This window comes from Vulpes vulpes, chromosome 16 (genome assembly GCF_048418805.1).
Source record: "Vulpes vulpes isolate BD-2025 chromosome 16, VulVul3, whole genome shotgun sequence".
NCBI lineage: Eukaryota > Metazoa > Chordata > Mammalia > Carnivora > Canidae > Vulpes > Vulpes vulpes.
In genome coordinates, this window is record NC_132795.1 from 29,165,180 (window position 1) to 29,183,231 (window position 18,052).

The 18,052-nt window shown below is 47.5% G+C and overlaps 1 protein-coding gene across 11 annotated transcripts in view; it reads right to left on the reverse strand.

Moving 5' to 3' along the window:
- MYO1B (myosin IB) overlaps positions 1-18,052 on the reverse strand; it is a 173,304-nt gene that overhangs the window by 138,884 nt on the left and 16,368 nt on the right. For 5 of the 11 annotated variants that reach the window (XM_072742206.1, XM_072742207.1, XM_072742205.1 and 2 more), the window contains exon 2: positions 3,433-3,576. In XM_072742206.1, coding sequence (XP_072598307.1) covers positions 3,433-3,567 — 135 coding nt within the window. In that variant the 5' untranslated portion in view covers positions 3,568-3,576. Of the gene's footprint in view, positions 1-3,432; positions 3,577-17,019; positions 17,250-18,052 lie in introns of those variants that run through there. The other 6 variants (XM_072742210.1, XM_072742209.1, XM_026002640.2 and 3 more) reach the window with 5 other exon arrangements.

The window sequence follows — 18,052 nt, forward strand, 5'->3', positions numbered from 1 at the left end:
TTTTTTTTTTAATTACCAAAAACAATACATGCGGGATGCCTGAGTGGCTCAGTGGTCAAGTGTCTGCCTTTGGCTCAGGGCATGATCCCGGGGTCCCGGGATCGAGTTCCACATCAGGCTCCCTACATGGAGCCTGCTTCTCCCTCTGCCTGTGTCTCTGCCTCTCTCTGTATATCTCTCATGAATAAATAAATAAAATCTTTAAAAAAAAATACATGCTTGACTCAGTGAGTTCTAGAATACAGAGATCTAAAAGAGTAGCCCTTCCCTGTCCCCATATCTCATTCCACTGTGCTGTGGTGCCTAAAGTTAGCATGCCTTTCTCTACGTGCACACAAGTATACGAACACATGTGCACATCCATAAATCCCCATTAAAAAAAGGATCATAGGGATCCCTGGGTGGCGCAGTGGTTTGGCGCTTGCCTTTGGCCCAGGGCGCGATCCTGGAGACCCGGGATCGAATCCCACATCAGGCTCCCGGTGCATGGAGCCTGTTTCTCCCTCTGCCTATGTCTCTGCCTCTCTCTCTGTGACTATCATAAATAAATAAAAATTTAAAAAAAAAGGATCATATTATACACACCGCTATATAACTTTTTATTTTATTTCCTTTTTTTTTGCTTAAGGTAGAGAATGCCCAACCCTCCAGTATGTCGCAAGTATGTTTAGTTACAAAATGAAGGCACACATCTCATGAAAATGTGAGCCCTAACGTACCTTGGAAAACATTAATTGATATGAATACCTGGAAGCAGAAAGCAATTTCATGCTTTTGTTTTTGTTATACCAGAAAGAGCATTCTGCAAATGGTGAGAAAATAAAATTATGTAGGGCTGAAACCCAGACATTTCGTCTGCTGGAGACTCATGAACATTAACATTTGGCATTTTGTTAGAAAGGGGATTGTTTTATTTTAATGGGCACAAAAAATCAGGTACGTGAATGCATGTAATGTGCTGCTCTCCAGCCTATTTTCAATCCCTTGAAAAGTGATCCGTGCTTCTTAGAGCCAAAAAGAAAAACGATCAGCAACGTTACTTACGATAGAACTGATTCTTCCTATCTCCATCTCAAAGACCAATGTTTAAAAGTCTGTCTTTTATTTGATATCAGACCACACTTTCAATGAGAGCTGCAGAGCCGTACAGTTTTCCCACCTGAAAGCCGAGCTGCTCCGCTCTGCGCGAAGGTAACACCAGGCCTCACTGCCAAACCAGATGCTACCTCCTCCCTGCCCTGCAGCAGCATTTTATACCTTTTCCATTTGTTTTTTTTTTTAATTTTTATTTATTTATGATAGTCACACAGAGAGAGAGAGAGAGAGAGAGAGAGAGGGGCAGAGACATAGGCAGAGGGAGAGAAGCAGGCTCCATGCACCGGGAGCCCGATGCGGGACTCGATCCCGGGTCTCCAGGATCACGCCCTGGGCCAAAGGCAGGCGCCAAACCGCTGCACCACCCAGGGATCCCCATACCTTTTCCATTTGAATCAACATTTTATGTAACTACATCTCTGACCTGAGGATCTGGTTATTAAACTAATATTCCAAAAGCAGTATCCACATATCTCAAGTGACTGTCAACCTCCCCTACTTCCAGCAGCACAAATCAAGAAAGATAAAAAGTTCAAGTTCCAGATGATAACTACCATTTCCTTAAGAAATTAATTATCCTGGGTCCAACTTCTTGACTTTGGCTCAGGTCATAATCTCAGGGTCATGAGACTGAGCCCCTTGTTGGACTCCATGTGGGGCGTGGAGCCTGCTTAAGATTCTCTCTCTCAATATCAGAAAGGGAGACAGAACATGAGAGACTCCTAACTCTGGGAAATGAACTGGGGGGGGGGGGTAGAAGGGGAGGTGGGTGGGGAGTGGGGGTGACTGGGTGACAGGCACTGAGGGGGGCACTTGATGGGATGAGCACTGGGTGTTATTCTGTATGTTGGCAAATTGAACACCAATTAAAAATAAATTTATAAAAAAAATAAAGATTCTCTCCCTTGCCCCTCCCCCCTCTGCCCCTCCCCCCTCTAAAAAAAGAAATTAATTATCCAAAGTCATCCTTGAAACATAATTGGCTAACTGGAAAGGAAAACTGTACATGGTATAAAATAATACAGATTTGCCTATCATTTTTTAAATATATTTGTTCCACAAAAATAATAATTGATCATACTTGCATCAGTTACAAAGCTCTCTATTTATTTATTTATATTTCCTCCCGCTGGGGAACTGAGGGGGAAAAATTAAGAGAAGGAGACAAACCATGAGAGACTCTTGACTCCGGGAAACAAACAAGGGGTAGTGGAAGGTACGACGGGCGGGGGGATGGGGTGACTGGGTGATGGGCACTGAGGGGGGGCACTGGACACGATGAGCACTGGGTGTTATGCTATATGTTGGCAAATTGGATTTAAATTTAAAAAAATAAATATATTTCTTCCTACTGTTCCCATGTTGACAGACAGAAAAATATGCAGCTTATCCCAATAATCCAACTCATCTCCAAACACGGATACGCCATAAAAAGGTGGGGGGAAGCACTCAGGAGTGAGGCTGAATCTAGTAAAGTGACTTCCGCCCACCGCATCCAGTTTCCTTCTCAGCAGCTGGGACAGGGAATCAGCGCCCCATTTTCTTGGTTTAGTTAACAACACACCTCTACCTGAAGAGATGCAAACGTCAGGGCTTTACGCAAATTCCTAAAAAGCTGCTTATGAATGTATTCTTTACTCCTTACATGTATTTAAGGAATACATAGTTAGACTAACAATGTGAAATCCTTTATAAAGAATTTTTACAACATAAACATTCTCCCAATATCATTTATCTTTATATGTTTTCATTTTTGTGTATGACGCTATACTTCCATGTAGAGGGACAGGACTAGTCCCAAATCTCCAGGGAGCAAACCTATATTCTTACCTGATAATCTACTTCTGTCTCTACTGAGGACAAATGTCAACAAGGTTCATGTCTCTTTTGACAGGTCACTGCCTTGCATTTTAACGAGTAGCTTCTCAGAGGTTAGATATGGGGACAGGGAAGGGCTACTCATTGAGTCAATGAGTTCTAATTTTATGAAGGCATCCAAGACGATGCCCCTAATTTTAAAACTCCTCCTGAATACCTGTTCCTCACAGGATAGGAACTCAGCATTCTCCTTGCTGTACAATGCCTCCAACACCCGGGCAAGGCTCTGCACACAGTCGGCACTCTACAAACACCGTGTGAAAAACAGACTCACTCGACTAATCGGTATTACTCATGGGCCTAATGAGCTAACACAAAACTCTTCCTGAGAGCATATGCAAATAGCTCTGGACTCTGATAAACAAATAGAAAAAAGAAGAGTCTGGAGAAGAGAAGCCAGCTCTCTGCCACAAAACATTAAAGTCTAAACCCCACGGGTGGCCTTTGGGGTATACTCACATATATTTCATTATGGTCAAAGCGCTTCTTGAGGTTGTTGATGAAGGTGTCCTCATTGAGAGGCTCTAGGAGAACCATATCTCCAACCCCAATCATATTGTCCAGAAGTGACGTTTTCACCTCCATTTTGGCCATTGTCTCTTCCTATAGGAAAGAGGGGGAAAAGGGAACATTTAAATGGGCAAAATTATTTCAGATGAGCTTCTAGTACCACTGGAGAAGTGCAATGGCAGGCGTTTCCAATGGCACTCCTCTGCCTCTCCAAAGCAGTACGCTCCCCTCCCCACAACCTCCATCAGAAGCCCCTGACACAGCTGCAGCCACTGCCAAGCCGCTAGAAGCCCCAGATGCTCAAACCTCCCTCCCAGTCCATCATTCCAGGCTAAGTCCACCTACAGAAGGAGCCACTGGGAAACCACAGTCTCTGTTTTCTTTTCTTTTCTTTTTTTTAAAGTGAAGTAGAGCTGACATACAGTATTATATTAGTTGCAGGTGTACAACACAGTGATTCAATATGTATATACGTCATGAAATGGCCACCACAAGGTTCCTACAGTATTATTTATTATAAAGTCGTGGTATTACGGACTATATTCCCTACGTTGTATTTTTCATCCTCATGACTTTTTTATTTTGTAAGTGGAAGTTTACGCCTTTTTAGACCATCCTCTCTCCCCAGACAGAGGTTGCAAAACTCTAGCAAGAGAACCCAACCATATCTTTCCACCAGCCCTTGCATATCAAGGTCAGATTTGAACCTGTATGGACTTGCTTCCTGTAAGATGGCTTCTCAGTACTCCATGATGAAATTAAGAATGTATTTCCCCAGGAAATAATGGTCTTAAGATGATATTAGTACTTGAGTACTTACTACACATCAAACACCATTATCAAGAATTTTACATGCATTCATTCATTTAATCTTCACAAAAACTCTATGAGGTAGTTACCGGTATCGTTATCTCCATTTTACAGTAAGGAAGCTCAGAGCCATAAGCAATTTTGCTCATGATTACTTAAAAGTGCATTATATTTTGTGTTAAAGAACTCAGTCACCACTTCTAACACTGCACCTCTGGGGGGAAATTTCATTCCAGGCATCAACACTGACTCATAAAGGAACACAACCCAGTTGTAAATCAGAGGTTGCCCATATAACCTGCCAAGACTCACCTCAATGTTCTTCATTCTCATCCCAACAGACACACCACTACAACAGCCAAAACCAAATGAACATGCGATAAATAGACCAGAAATACTACAGTTTCCCTCCAGCTGTCTGAAAGCCTACCAGGTGGAAACACTACAAAGGCAGCATCCTACCCTCACCACTGATGTGAAAGGTGCAGCCCCAAAGTGGGAGGTTAACTCTCTACGCCCTCAAATGCAATCCTTGTCAAGACTACGAAAATTCCTTCGAATATACGAACATAGGAAATTAGGGTGTGCTTTATGGTACTTTTTCTAATATAACCAGGATGTACATCCACATTCTTCTGAGACATTCCCTCTAAATGCTTCCAATCAGAAGTCAATTTTGTATACCTTCAGTACACTAATACTAAAGACTACTTCAGGATACCAGTAAATACTCATATATATTCATGTCCCTAATACTGAGGAAAAAGTACATTTAGTTCTTCTCATCAAGGAGCCATCCAGGCATATTACATCTTACACAAAGGTTGGTCTGCTCGTGTAGGATAACAATTTAAATAAACGTCTTCTATTCTAGTCTAGAACATCTAGTAGGTATCCTAGAGGCAAAGGAAATTATATTTACTTGGGCAATTTTCGAGAGAACGGGGAAGGGGTGAGAATTATATAATTCTTTATTATAAATAACTATGATTTATATGAATCCACAAACACATCCTTTATTTCTGACCCTATTAGAAAAAAAATTTTAAGTGTGCACTGAAAAGCCAAAATAGAAAGATGAGAAGAAGCAGAAAGGAAAGGCCTCACGTAAACAAAGACAACCCACTAAGGAAGCATTTTAACATTCAAAAGAAAAAAACAGAGTTACCGTTTCTGTTAATATGTACTTTTTTATTTCATGCACACTACACCTAGAATAAATAATCCTGGGTATTACTAAAACCCAACAATAGAATGGTTTCATGCATTTTGAACGAGGCCAGACTCTGTTTTAAAACAAATAGGTGGGAGAGGGGGCACCTGCCACTCTCCGGGAGATGCAGCAGGAGCCGGGGAGAGCCTCTGGCCTCGCGCCAAGTCCATAGAAAGACGTGCACAGGAATAGGAACGTGAGTGCCCAACCTTTGTTGCAATAAATTAACATTTAAATCAAATCTCAAGTTCTCAGACTCATGAAATGCCAAAAGCACTCTAGCTGCGATGCATTACATATAATTTGGCAGATGAGGGAAGATGGTTTAGGGATTAAGGGGGAAGTCAACCTGAGAAGGGTTTCAAAAATAACCACCTCAAACCAGCAATTTAAATTAAGCAGAGGCTGAAAGGGAACTCTCTGCCCCGGGGGCTGTATATAAAGTCTATTTATGGAAAGACAAGGACTTTGCTGCAGGTAACAATAATTAAGCAATCTTTCTCTGTAATTAAACCTGCTTTACCACCATTTCAAATACAAGTTTCAGGCAGGTTTGTATGGGTTCTAATTTTTACACTTCTATCCCAACTTCACAGCCCAAAGCAGCGGAGAGGACAAAAAATCTGAGCTACAGGGAATTGGTAAAAGTGAAAAATTCTGAAAACACAACTTTTGCAAATCAGAACACAACAATAAAGTATGTCAGCTACAAAGGCGATACCAACATTCGTTTAGTTACTCAAGCACAGTTTCGTTCCACTTCCGGATTCTTGCGTTTTTGTCTTTTTTAGCACCTAAGAACTTTGGAGTGGAAAACAGCGACACCCCCCTCCCCTCATTCGCTGGGTAAAAATGGACACGGAGAAGATTGGCATGGAGGCACCTTCCTCGCATCCTACAAATGCACTGATCGCCCTACTGTGACTACTGGATCCAGCCTCGGTTTGGTTCAGAATCACTAACTCAAGGTTGCCATAAACTATCAGAGGAAGTCACATGGGAGAGTTTGATGAGCACGGATGTAAAGCACCGAGGATACATCTTACTGGACACATATGTCTCTCCTCACCCTTCCCAAGACCCCATGGAAACCCATGTTCTTCTAAGGAAGTCAGCTGTATCCCAAGTGCCAGGAACGTAGTACATCATCTACCTAAGCCAACCGACACATTTCCATCTTCCAGCCACTGTAACTGATTCAGGGCTGGTCATCTAACCTCAGGCTTTGGTTTGCTCTATCAGGACAAAGGTTCTATCCATCTCTGGGGGCACAATTTACAGATGTGACACGTGGAACTGCCATGGCCATGGCCATGGTCTGCTTTCATGGAGGGGGGTAGTCTGAGGAGGATGGCAACACATGGCAAAAAAACCCAAAGAAACAAAACTGAGAATTAGTGCAGGAGCCCTAATGACATCACACGCCTCTAGATCAAATTGCAATTGAAACCTGATCCACAGCTCTTAAATCTACACACACACACACACACACACACACACACACACACACACGGAGGCCAATTAATTATCCATATTGTCTAAGCTGCTGGAGCTGGATTTTCTATTATTTGCAACAGAAAACATCTTACCTATTAGATGAAGCTGGTACGAGGAAGTGGGATGTCAGAAGTGACACACTAAGGAGCATGGATTGGCTGAGCTAAGGCCACAGGGTGGAGGGCATGAGGACCTACCATCTTGGACTGGCAAGATGATAGCTCGGATATCAGCTCGGATATCAGAGATAGCAAACAAGTGATTCCAACCATGGCTGCTCGTGCCTTACAACTTGGCCCTTGTGCCTCCAACTTTACAGAATTCAAGAGAAATGCAGATGCTAGATTATATTTTGGCTACTTCCTAATGATCTACAAGAAAAAGATAGGCCTGCTGTGAAACTGGCCTGTCTGAAAGCCAGAGCAGAGAATATATGGTGCTGCTAAACAGAGTCACTCTGGCTGGAGGCAGGAAATGCAGAGGAAATGTGACTCGTCCTGAGCACCAGGTAGGTCACCTCTATGACCTGAGGAAGGGACAGCACTCCCACCATGAAGATGCAGCACAAGAGAGGCATCACCCACACTATTGCTTCTTACACCTCCTAACTATTCCCAGGTGGATTCTATCAAACCAAGACCTAAGCTACTGTGCGGATCATCCAAGGCTAGATGCCACTGCCAGGAGAGAAGTCCTAGGTTCAAAACCTTGGGAGTTGGCAATATTTCTGATTTTGGCTACTAGTCCATGGAATCAAATAAATCCTAAAAACACTTTTAAGGAACCTCTGCTGCCACAGAAGGCTGGCTGATAGGACTTATCAAAGACTCAACCCTTAAGACAATGAACCCCAAGACCTCCAACTCCTAAGAGCCACAGTAACACACTGCTAACGCACTGCAGCCCCTGCCCAAGCAATGTTCCCCAATGCTCATCTCAAATGCGGCCATGGAAGACAGTGGACAAAGGAGATCTTCTCCAAAAATAGGGCCTCTGAAGAGGGTTCAGCTACGCTCTCAGCCATAGAGAGAAGAGCCGTACATAACATGCTGGCTGGGGCGTCTTATTTTCATAAGCGTAAGGATGGTAAGAAAGGTGTAGGTGAATGTTGGGCAAAGGGGAGAGCCACTGCTGACATTCTCTTTTTCAAGGGACACTATCCAGTACCCAGTCCTACTCCTATTTGTACTTAATCTCCCTTTTAGGGAGTCCCCAGTTACCTCCGGATGACAAGCCATCTAGGGAGAAGTAGCACCTAGTTCCCACTGCAGAATTCAGGAGACAGATCTGCTCTCTCCACCCCTGGGAACACAGCTCATGCACAGCCAATCACATCGTCCTGGGACTGGGAGTCCTGGGTGATGGTGAAAGCTGGGGAACAGCTGGGGTAATACTCCTCACTCACGGCCCCAGCAGCTGCAGCATGAAGACCAGGAGGTCCCTGTGCCGTGGCTTCTGCTCTGGATCCTCCTGCTCAGCCCTCCAGCCTTTCTTTGCTTCCTGCCTGTCTTCCAAGCCTGAATCCTTCCCTGGCCTTCCAGCCTCTCTGCAATTCTGTAAGTCCCTACGTCATTCTCGGTTGCACACAACCAAGATCCCTAGCTGACACGAACACCGCGCACAGTACCCAGCATACGGTATCACGCCACAGTCACGGCTTCATTATTATGTAAAACCTAACCTTTTTTCTCCCAACATTGGTGAAAGCAACCTACAAAATATAATCACTGGGGAAGCCTTTGGAGGAACCACAGAGGAGCCTGAAGGCAGAGTCTCTCTATAGAAGGGTGCTGATCTACCAGCCCAGCCATCAGCCCACCTGCTGCTGCATGATGGTTCCACGGCTGCCCCAGCTTTTCCTTTTTTTTTTTTAAACGGTTGTTTTTTTTTTTTTAAGATTTATTTATTTATTTATGAGAGAGAGAGAGAGAGAGAGGCAGAGATACAGGCAAAGGGAGAAGCAGGCTCCATGCAGGGAGCCCGATGCGGAACTCGATCCCAGGACTCCAGCATCGCGCCCTGGGCCAAAGGCAAGCGCTAAACCGCTGAGCCACCCAGGGATCCCCTGCCCCAGCTTTTCACCTGTTTGTCCATCTAAGAAAAACAAAATATATGACTCCAACTCTTCTTTCCCCAACCCACTCTCACCTCATAAACTTCCAAAGTGACTACCTGTATTTCAATAGATACCAATTCATTTACTGGCCTCTTTCTCAGTGTAAAAATATGACTTAAAATATTGGGAACATCATTTCAAAAGTTCCTCAGAATCCAAAAGAAAATGCAGCACAAACATCCTATAGCCAAATTAAAACACCTGCAGCCTCATATTTACATATAAGTAGTCTATCCCTATCATTAACCTTCAATTACAAGCCACGTACAATGTTAATGTCGTCTGTGCTTGGGAGCCAAGACCAGCATTCTCCACAAGAGCCCCGCACACAGCCAGACCAGAGGGCACATCCCTATGAAAGGTACAGTTTCTCCATCCGATATCAAAAAGCAACAGTGAAAAGCTATTCCAAGTTGATAATTAACTGATTTACTAACAACTGAACAACAACTAAGAAAAGATGCAGCACAAGCTAACATAAAGCATCCAGGGGTCTCCCGCATTAGTCAAAGCTCTTGGGGTAACGCAGATGAGAACCAACGAATATTTTTAAGTTGAAACAGTTTTACTGTAGAATTTGAAAGGACAGTCACAAATCAGAGCTGAGGTCGTGGTGACTCACAGGGATTAATATCAAGTCATTAGCATAATTTCAAAGTGGAGGGAACTTCGAAAGCAAAGCCATAAAAACCACTTGCTGGAAAACGTCATGAAAGCGGACCTCCACTGCTTTGTCAACTGCAAGCGAGGATGCTGAAGACCCATCTACCATAACGTCATTAGCAGTCTGCGTCAGAGGCAACATCTTCAGAGAATCCCCTCCACGTAATAGCAATTGTTCATATCTGACTCCGGTGCCACCCTTGACCTCCCTGCAGGGTGGTCATGTACACATGACAGCCCATTGTCTGGAGAATCAGCTCTTTGGTGTCAGGAGTCACGGCTTATTTATCTTTATTTCCCCAAAGGCAGGGTGCCCGGCCTCAGCTCATGGTAGGCATTCAGAGAGATACAAGGGAAAACAAGTACGCAGATTTACGGCTGACAACAGAATCCTTCAATAATACACGTTCTTGTAGCTGCCATGGTGGGTCTGACCAGAAGGCAAAAAACAAAAAAAAAAAAAAAAAAATGACTGCAGACACTTTGATCCATTCCTCTGAAAACATAATATTATCCACAAAGGACAGGAAGCAGAATTGAGCCACCGACTCCCAAAGAGATCACTAAAGCTTTTAAGAATAACATGAGAAACACATTTAAGTAACAAAACTGGGCCGATGTAGCAAGATTTCATGGACAAAAACAAATCTCTGCAAATCCTGGTGTCAGAACAAAGGCGGAAGAGGGGCCAAGTCTATAGGACGCGGTTTAGTACCTAAAACAATGAGCCAAATGACTAAGAAAAACTGGAATTTCCTTCCTAGAACTTTTAAAATAGCACAGATCTCGTCTCTGACAGTGGCTAGATTAAATTTCCGTGCCATTCAGCTCAACCACCATTTACAGTATTGAATCCTGCTAGTCTCTGGCATCGTGTTAAGTGCTTGTGACATGCTACGAATAATCCTGCCCTTCCCCAAGCCACCCCCGTCCAGGAGCTCACAGTCCAGTAAGAATCAAGAAAACAAGCCACTTTTGAAGTTTCGAAAAACCTTTTAATGGTTAAACGCAACACACGTACTCACCATAGGAGTGAAACACAAACCAAACTCAACACCTTCACATTCTGGTCGAAATCCTTTTCAATTCATTAAGGCTCCTTAGGAAACCTGAGTTTTACAACCAATGGATTGGCCATAATTTCCAGTTTTATAAATTTTGATAAATTTATACATTTATGGCCCCAAGGTAGGAATCGGAAACATCTGCAAGAAGCTTAATGAAGGTACAGCAGTAACGTCCCTACTGCTCTGAAACTCAACCAAGTGGCCTGACCATCTGCCCCTTGATTCCTCACCGTCTCCCCCCTCAGATTAGCGACCCGTATGGTCAAGAGACTGCCCACCAACCACCTCTCCCACTCGGCTAAGCTTAACGTCCACACAAGTCCTAACCTTTACCTCCCGCCGTCCTGGACCAAAATACCCACAAAACAAAGGCAAAGCCCTCCTACTTTCCCTATATCCCACAAAGTCACAGCAGACCCACTTTCTCACCCTTGGCCTCCCCCTGCCTCTGGCTTCCTGCCCTCAGAGCCCGTTCACGTCTCTGTCACATGGGCATCATCCCTCGCGCCCCCCCCATCCCCTCCTCCCCGCGGGGACAGCCCGAGCTCAACCCTCGTCCCCTCCTGCCAAGGCCTCGCCATCCGGCCCCTGCCCCCACGCCCAGGCCACCCAGGCTGGGTCTCGGGGCCCCGGCCTGGCCGGGTAAGCTCTGCCTCCAAGCCTCCCAGAGTCGGTGCGAGGTCCCCAGTGGACCCTCAGAATAAAACGCGGAAGCGCCTGATGACCCTGCGACTGCACTCGGGGGTATAAGCAGGGATCGGAAGAGAGGGGCGCACACCCGAGTTCCCAGAGCACCCACGTGGCGGCAGGCGGCTGAGCGGCCAACAGACCGGGCACGTGCGCACCGCCGGGGCACTCGGACGGGGACTCCCCCACGGACGACACTGGAGGACGCAGGCTAAGTGACCTCAGGCAGCTGCAGACGGGCCGACGCCCTGGGGCGCCCTCCCCACGGGTGCTGGCTAAGGCCGCCAGGGGGCAGCCGGTGGGTGCTGTGGCTGGGCGGGTGGCCGCAGAGGGACGCGGGACCGGCCAGCAGCACCGCGGAGCTGTGCACCGGAAAAGCCCACAGTGCTATGTTTGGTGCCACACACCTTGCACCACCTGCACAACAACCCCTACCGGGTTCAAGCCCCCACACGGTGATCCCGGCCTTGCTCCCCCGGCTCCCGTCCCTGGCCAGCCCCGGCCGTGGCCACGCACCAGGGTGCCCAGGCCCTGACGGCACCCCGGCCAGGCCAGTGCCAGGAAGCGAGCTGGCCAGGCCGTCCGTCCCGGGCAGCGGAGCCAGTGCGCAGGAGGAACGGCGGGTGGGCCGGGAGGGGGGCCCAGAGTGCGGCCCGACGGCGGCCCCAGGCCCAGGCTCGGGTGCAGCGCCCTGCCGTCCAGGCTGGCCCGGCTCGAGTGGCCCCGGCTCCCGGGCAGCAGCCCGGCTCACAGCCGCCGCGGTGGGCCGGCCTCCCCGGAGGGGCCGAGGTGCTCCCCATGCAGCCCTGGCTGGCCGGCAGGGGACACTCGGGCCCGGGGGGCCAGTGGCCAGCGGGGGGTGAAGGCCATCGGAGACACTGGCTGCCCCTCCTGCCAGGACCGTTTCCACCCACTCAGTCCTTCCTGGTGGCACAGTGGCACAGGGTCACCGGAGAGCCTCAGCTGACACACAGAGAACGGGGAGAGCCTTGGGACAGAAGCCAAAGGGCACGACGGTTCCTCAGTATTTACCAACCTAGAGGGCAAGTGGAGGACAATTTGCTCATGTGGCACAGTTTGCGAAGGAGAAGACAGTCCGGGCTGGGGGGGCGGGGGGCAGAGGGCCACGGGGGTGCTGTGCGGGGCTCCCCAGAGCCCAGGGAACGTGGGCCCAGCATACATCTGATTGCCCGGTTCTTGATTCTACTGTTAAAGCCACTACATCTTGAAGGTCCCCCCCACCCTTCTCTGTAGCTTCTTGTCATGAATATTTAAGGGATGGCTGGTAGGTTGGTTTCTGTTAGAATCTCAGATTAGGGAAGAAATAGGCTCAACTACGGGCAATTCCCATCCAGTAGGTTACTGCCTTGTGTTCAAACTCAGGGGAACACGAAGACCATTCAATGGTCGGACGATGATAAAGTCGGAGCGATCCGGACACAGCCTGAAAACAAATAGCTAAAAGCAGGTGGAAGCCCGTGAACCAGGAAGCCAGACTTTAATCCTAAAAATCTCCGTGAATGGGAGGGGCGACTAGAATTCAACACTCTGGTCATTTTGAGAGTTAACATCCCGGGGGGTCTCTCCCCATCGGCAGAGACGGGCCAGGAACGACTCAGCATCAGAGTCAAGGTTTGTTTCTGTCGGGGTGGAAAGAGGCCTCCCAGTGGACAGGCCAACCAGGACTCAGCTACCCTTGATCCCCGAAATGGGTCAGTTATTTAAGGATTTGAAAAGTAGCATGGAATATTACGATTCATAAAGTGACAGGTTTAAAAAAAAAAAAAGAGTTTAGGGCAGCCCGGGGGGCTCAGCGGTTTAGCGCCACCTTCATCCCAGGGCATGACCCCGGGGTCCCGGGATCGAGTTCTGCGTCAGGCTCCCCGCAGGGAGCCTGCTTCTCCCTCTACCTGCATCTCTGCCTCTCTCTGTCTCTCATGAATAAGTAAATAAAATCTTCAAAAAAAAAAAAGTTTTGTACGACTGTGAAAATGGGGATATATCATCTAGATTAAGGAGGAGGGAGTGTTTTGATCACACGTGACAGCAGCTGCTGCGGCAACACTGAAGGTTTGCGACTACAAGCAAGGAGGTCTCCGCATGTCCCGCACAACAGGCCGGGACCCCAGGCGGACTCTGGCCACGAGGGAGGGGACCGGCCCGCAGGTGTGGCGCCGCGGACAGGGGAGCCTTCCTGGCTGGCCTGAGCGACCTCACACCTACGGGGCACGCGTGCCCATCACCTCACGCCCAAGCACGGTTGTTTGAAAGACGAGCCTCGTGTCCACGCGGGGAGGGGGGAAGGGCCGTTCTCTGGGTTCTGTAGCAAGAAGGCTTTACCATGTCCAAGAACTCCCTTTCGATCTGCCCGATATGGGATTGCACAGGCTTCGGACCGCAGCCCTAGGCTCGGGTCCAAGGGAATTCATCTCTGGAATTTGAATTTCTGACCTGAGAACTCGGGGATGACGACATCCACCCCCCAGGGTTCCCAGGCAGCTACGAAAGCAAAGCCCCGAGAGGGCAGATCTCGTGGGATGCTTGCTGCCCGGCGCCCATTTCTTCTAACCCCGAAGTGCTCACCTGCTCTTCCCATGCGGGCTTCCGGCAGGTGCACCCCAAGTTAATGACCTAGAGAGCTGCCTCACTTGTAAGAGTCACCCCGTGGGGTTCAGTCCCCTGAGGAGGAAATGCAGCCAACACCGCTGTCCCCAACGTCATTTCCCGGAGGAAGCCCTGCAGAGTCCCAAAGGGCAAGGCAGCAGCAGAAAACGCCACCTACCACCAAAACTGGGTCCGAAAACCACCTCCAGCCCCCCCTTCTCCACCCGCCACCCACCGCCAGCGTGGCACCCCCACCGGCCACAATCCTGGAAGGTCTAGAATGGAAAGCAAGCAGTCTGGCTTCGGGGGAACCTACGGTCGCGCTATCTCACTCGCACTGGGTCTTAGGAGAATTAATGAGCTAACGTCTGGAAAGGCCTATGAGCTCCTACGGGACAGGGTAGCCAAGAACCATAAACCGCTGCTATGGGCAGGACCCCATCTCAGTGCACGTGGGCTGTGCTAATTATAACCCACAGACGGCTCCGCGAGCTCCCTCAAGGTAGATAAAAACATTCCAAGAAGCCGAATGTGTTTAGATTGGCAAACCTGAGACCCCGGCACCCCCAGGTGAATGTAAAACTGCTCACATTTAACCGGCACACCTGGCCGGGGCTCTGATTTGTTCCTGCGCAGACATCAGCGTGGCCGGTGAGTGTAAATGGAACACAGCCACCGGGGGAAAACCGACTTTCCTTCCAAGCGAATTGGCTTGTTAATCAGAGGGTCCAGATCCCATCCCTCACCCCCCACCGCGCTAACATCCTCACCGGAGCATCCTGTCCCTTGCGTGCCTCCTTCACCTGCTTACACGGCTTGTAGGTTCATTCTTTCTGTTCCCTGGATACCAGACCGCCCCATCCCATCACTCGAGGGACCCCCTTATGGTTAAGAGCACGTGTGTTACACCCGGTGGGCGCTCACAGAAGGCCTCCTGTACCCGTCGGGTTTGAGAGTCCCTACGGGTCAGTTTTTGAAGACATCTGGCTGAACAGAGATGCTCAGATGCTGGAAAATGCTCACAATAAAACAGCCCAGGGTACCGCAGAGCAGACTACTTTATTTTAAAAGGGCACCTTCCCATTATTCAGGCTCTTTGAAGGGACAGCGGAAAGAAACGTATTGAATTTGGTGCACTTGTGGTAAGGAAGCAATTATCTGTCGGGGAAACACGGGCTGTTGCACTCTGCAAATCACAGAGGCTGGAATGACTACCAGAGAGGCTCCAGAAAAGTCACCCAGAAGGTCCAAGTTGCAGACTCAGCTCTGCAGCCAGCTCAGAGTGAGATCTTGGGCATGCCGCCAACACAGAGCCTCAATTTCCCACCTCCCCCCGCCCCCTTAGGTCCCTTAGATCGTCTCCTAAGATCCTGCCCCAGCCCGTCATTACTGAGTCAACAAGTAATGCTCAAATCTGGAAAGACTGAGTTCCTTAGTTTTTCAGTGAACATTCATCCTGTTTCTGGTCATAAAGAATGTCAAAGACCAAGAACGCCAGCCCACAAGAATCCTTCTCAGTGACATTTACTCAACATTAAGGAGAATAGCTCTTCATTCTGACCTCATTGGCAAAAATATATATATATATATTAAGGGTCTAACCGTACACAGCACAGAAAGGGATGCGAGGGGTCAACTGGATCTTCCTCACGACAGGCATCGAGGCGTGTGTGAACGTGTTCTGTTCACAACTATATGGCCAGCTGCAAAATGGCACTATTTTAATGAGTTAATCTAGTTAGGCTCTAAAGATTGCAAAATCAAGGAATCTATGTCTCTGTACTTGCGGCTAAGAAAAAGCCTTTAGAATAATATTCAGAGACTTCCACAAGCAGTTATCCACTAAAACAAAGTCTAATAAATAAACTTATGTAATCAAAGGGAGAGATGTTTATACATTTACATTAGGATTTCATGGGTGTTTACTAGTTGAGGATTGATCAAACAAAAATAGCTAAGATGTTTCCAAATAAGACACTGATGATGTAAATTGAGAAAGCGGAACCAGTTTGTCATTTAAAAAGAATTTTTAAAGAAAATAGCTAAATTGCAGTGGGTTACTTTACCTATGTTGATTAAAATCAACAATCAGAATTTTGGAAGTATCTTCTGAGCCAACGTTTTTCTCATTTTTCTCATGGTGGAGACATTACTGAATTCAAAGTCAAACGTACCAGAATATATACCTTAGATATCTCTCAGTACATTCTAAAGTATTTATGCAGAACTAAAACATAGACGATACAACAAATCAATATAGAAGGCATGCCGAAACTCGTAGCTGTTTAACTCATAAATTAAAATGTCTACTAAAATTTGTTCACTAAATTTATATTCATACATGTTAACTAAATTTGAATAATAGTTCTCATTGCCAAAATTTCTGTAAGATAAAGCAATAATTCATATATTTATATAAGGACACAAACATATAAATCCCCCCCCCAAACACACACACATATACTTTTTTCCCCCTTCAATAAAAGCACACACTTCACCTGTAAAGCTACACAAAAATCCATTTTTAAACCCAATCACTTTGGCCATGTATAAAATAAGTTTTCAATGAATTTTCCCAAGGGAAATCTGGGTAGGAAATAAGACATTCCGTAGTGAACTACGTTATATATGCCTGATGAAGAAAAATTCATTTCCCTCTAGGAGTAACTTATCAAAATAAAAGGTTTTCAAAATACCACATTATTATATATATTGTAAGTCAGCAGATTAAAGGGCCTAAAAACTTGAAATTCACAATCCCCCCTTAGTCATGTCTCTCAACAGGTAGGCAGGCAGACAGATAAAGAAGACCAGAGAGTCATTTTTAAACGACCTAATTTTAAGGTCCCCTAGTTTAGGAATGAAATAAAACTGCTTACCAACTTTTCTCCTCCATTGTTTTTTCCACTGATTTCACTGGTACTTTAGCATTTGGTCCGTATGAAAGGGAGAGACAAACATTCGTTGTGACAAGGAGAACACACTAAGTACAACAAATATTTTGCACAGAGATAAGAAGGGAAAAGTAGGTCAACATCCCATGGCCAGGGACGGCGCCCCGAGCCCATCCGGATCTGTGCCCTACAGCCCGGCCTCGGCTCCGACCTGTGCACCTGCAGGCCACAGACGCTTGGCGGGGGAGGGGGCACCCCTGGGAGTCCCACTAGGGGGACCAAGCCGCAGGAGTAGGGTGACTAATACAACAGGTGTCTAAACAGGGCGCCTGATTCACCCCGGGACCAGGAATCTGCAGACTCGGGGCTGATCAGAGGTGGAGCTATTACGGTCCAGGGGGCCTGGGGTGGGGGGCGGCGGGGGACAGCAGACCCTGACTTTCTGAGGATGGCGGGATGCAGGCAGCAGAAAACAGCTTCAAAGCACAAAGAACAAAACCCTGGGAAGACGGTGGGTGGGCAGAGGGCAGCAGAGGGCAGCGGGTGCGGCCCAGGGGGCCCTGTAGCTGGGGGAGGTGAGCTGAGACAAGGCGGAGAATCCAAGCCAAGGGGCCCCCCAAGAGTCGGGAATGTGGTGGGAAGGGGTGGGAGCGGAGGGGGAAGGGTGTCTACTCCATCTCTGCCACAATCAGTGCATCCAGAGGGCAGCAGGTGGGGGCTGGGTCACTAATGACAGTATGACAGAAAATAAAATCGAAGACGGCCCTGATCGACTATGGGGAGTCATCAAAAATGCCTTGGGCAGCGACGGGTAACAGAAAATGCAAAGGAGGTTTACGTAGCGGGTAGTCTAAATCAGCTGGGAGAGACCTAGAAGCAGGAAGCAAAATCACTCTGTGCAGTTGTTCAGTTTGTGCACTGCATAAAAGTGGGCCAGGCAAGAGGGAAGGTGGGCACTGACACCAAGTCGGGCTCTGTGGGTTAGTGTTTGCCCGGCAGGGGACCCTGTGCTAACTGT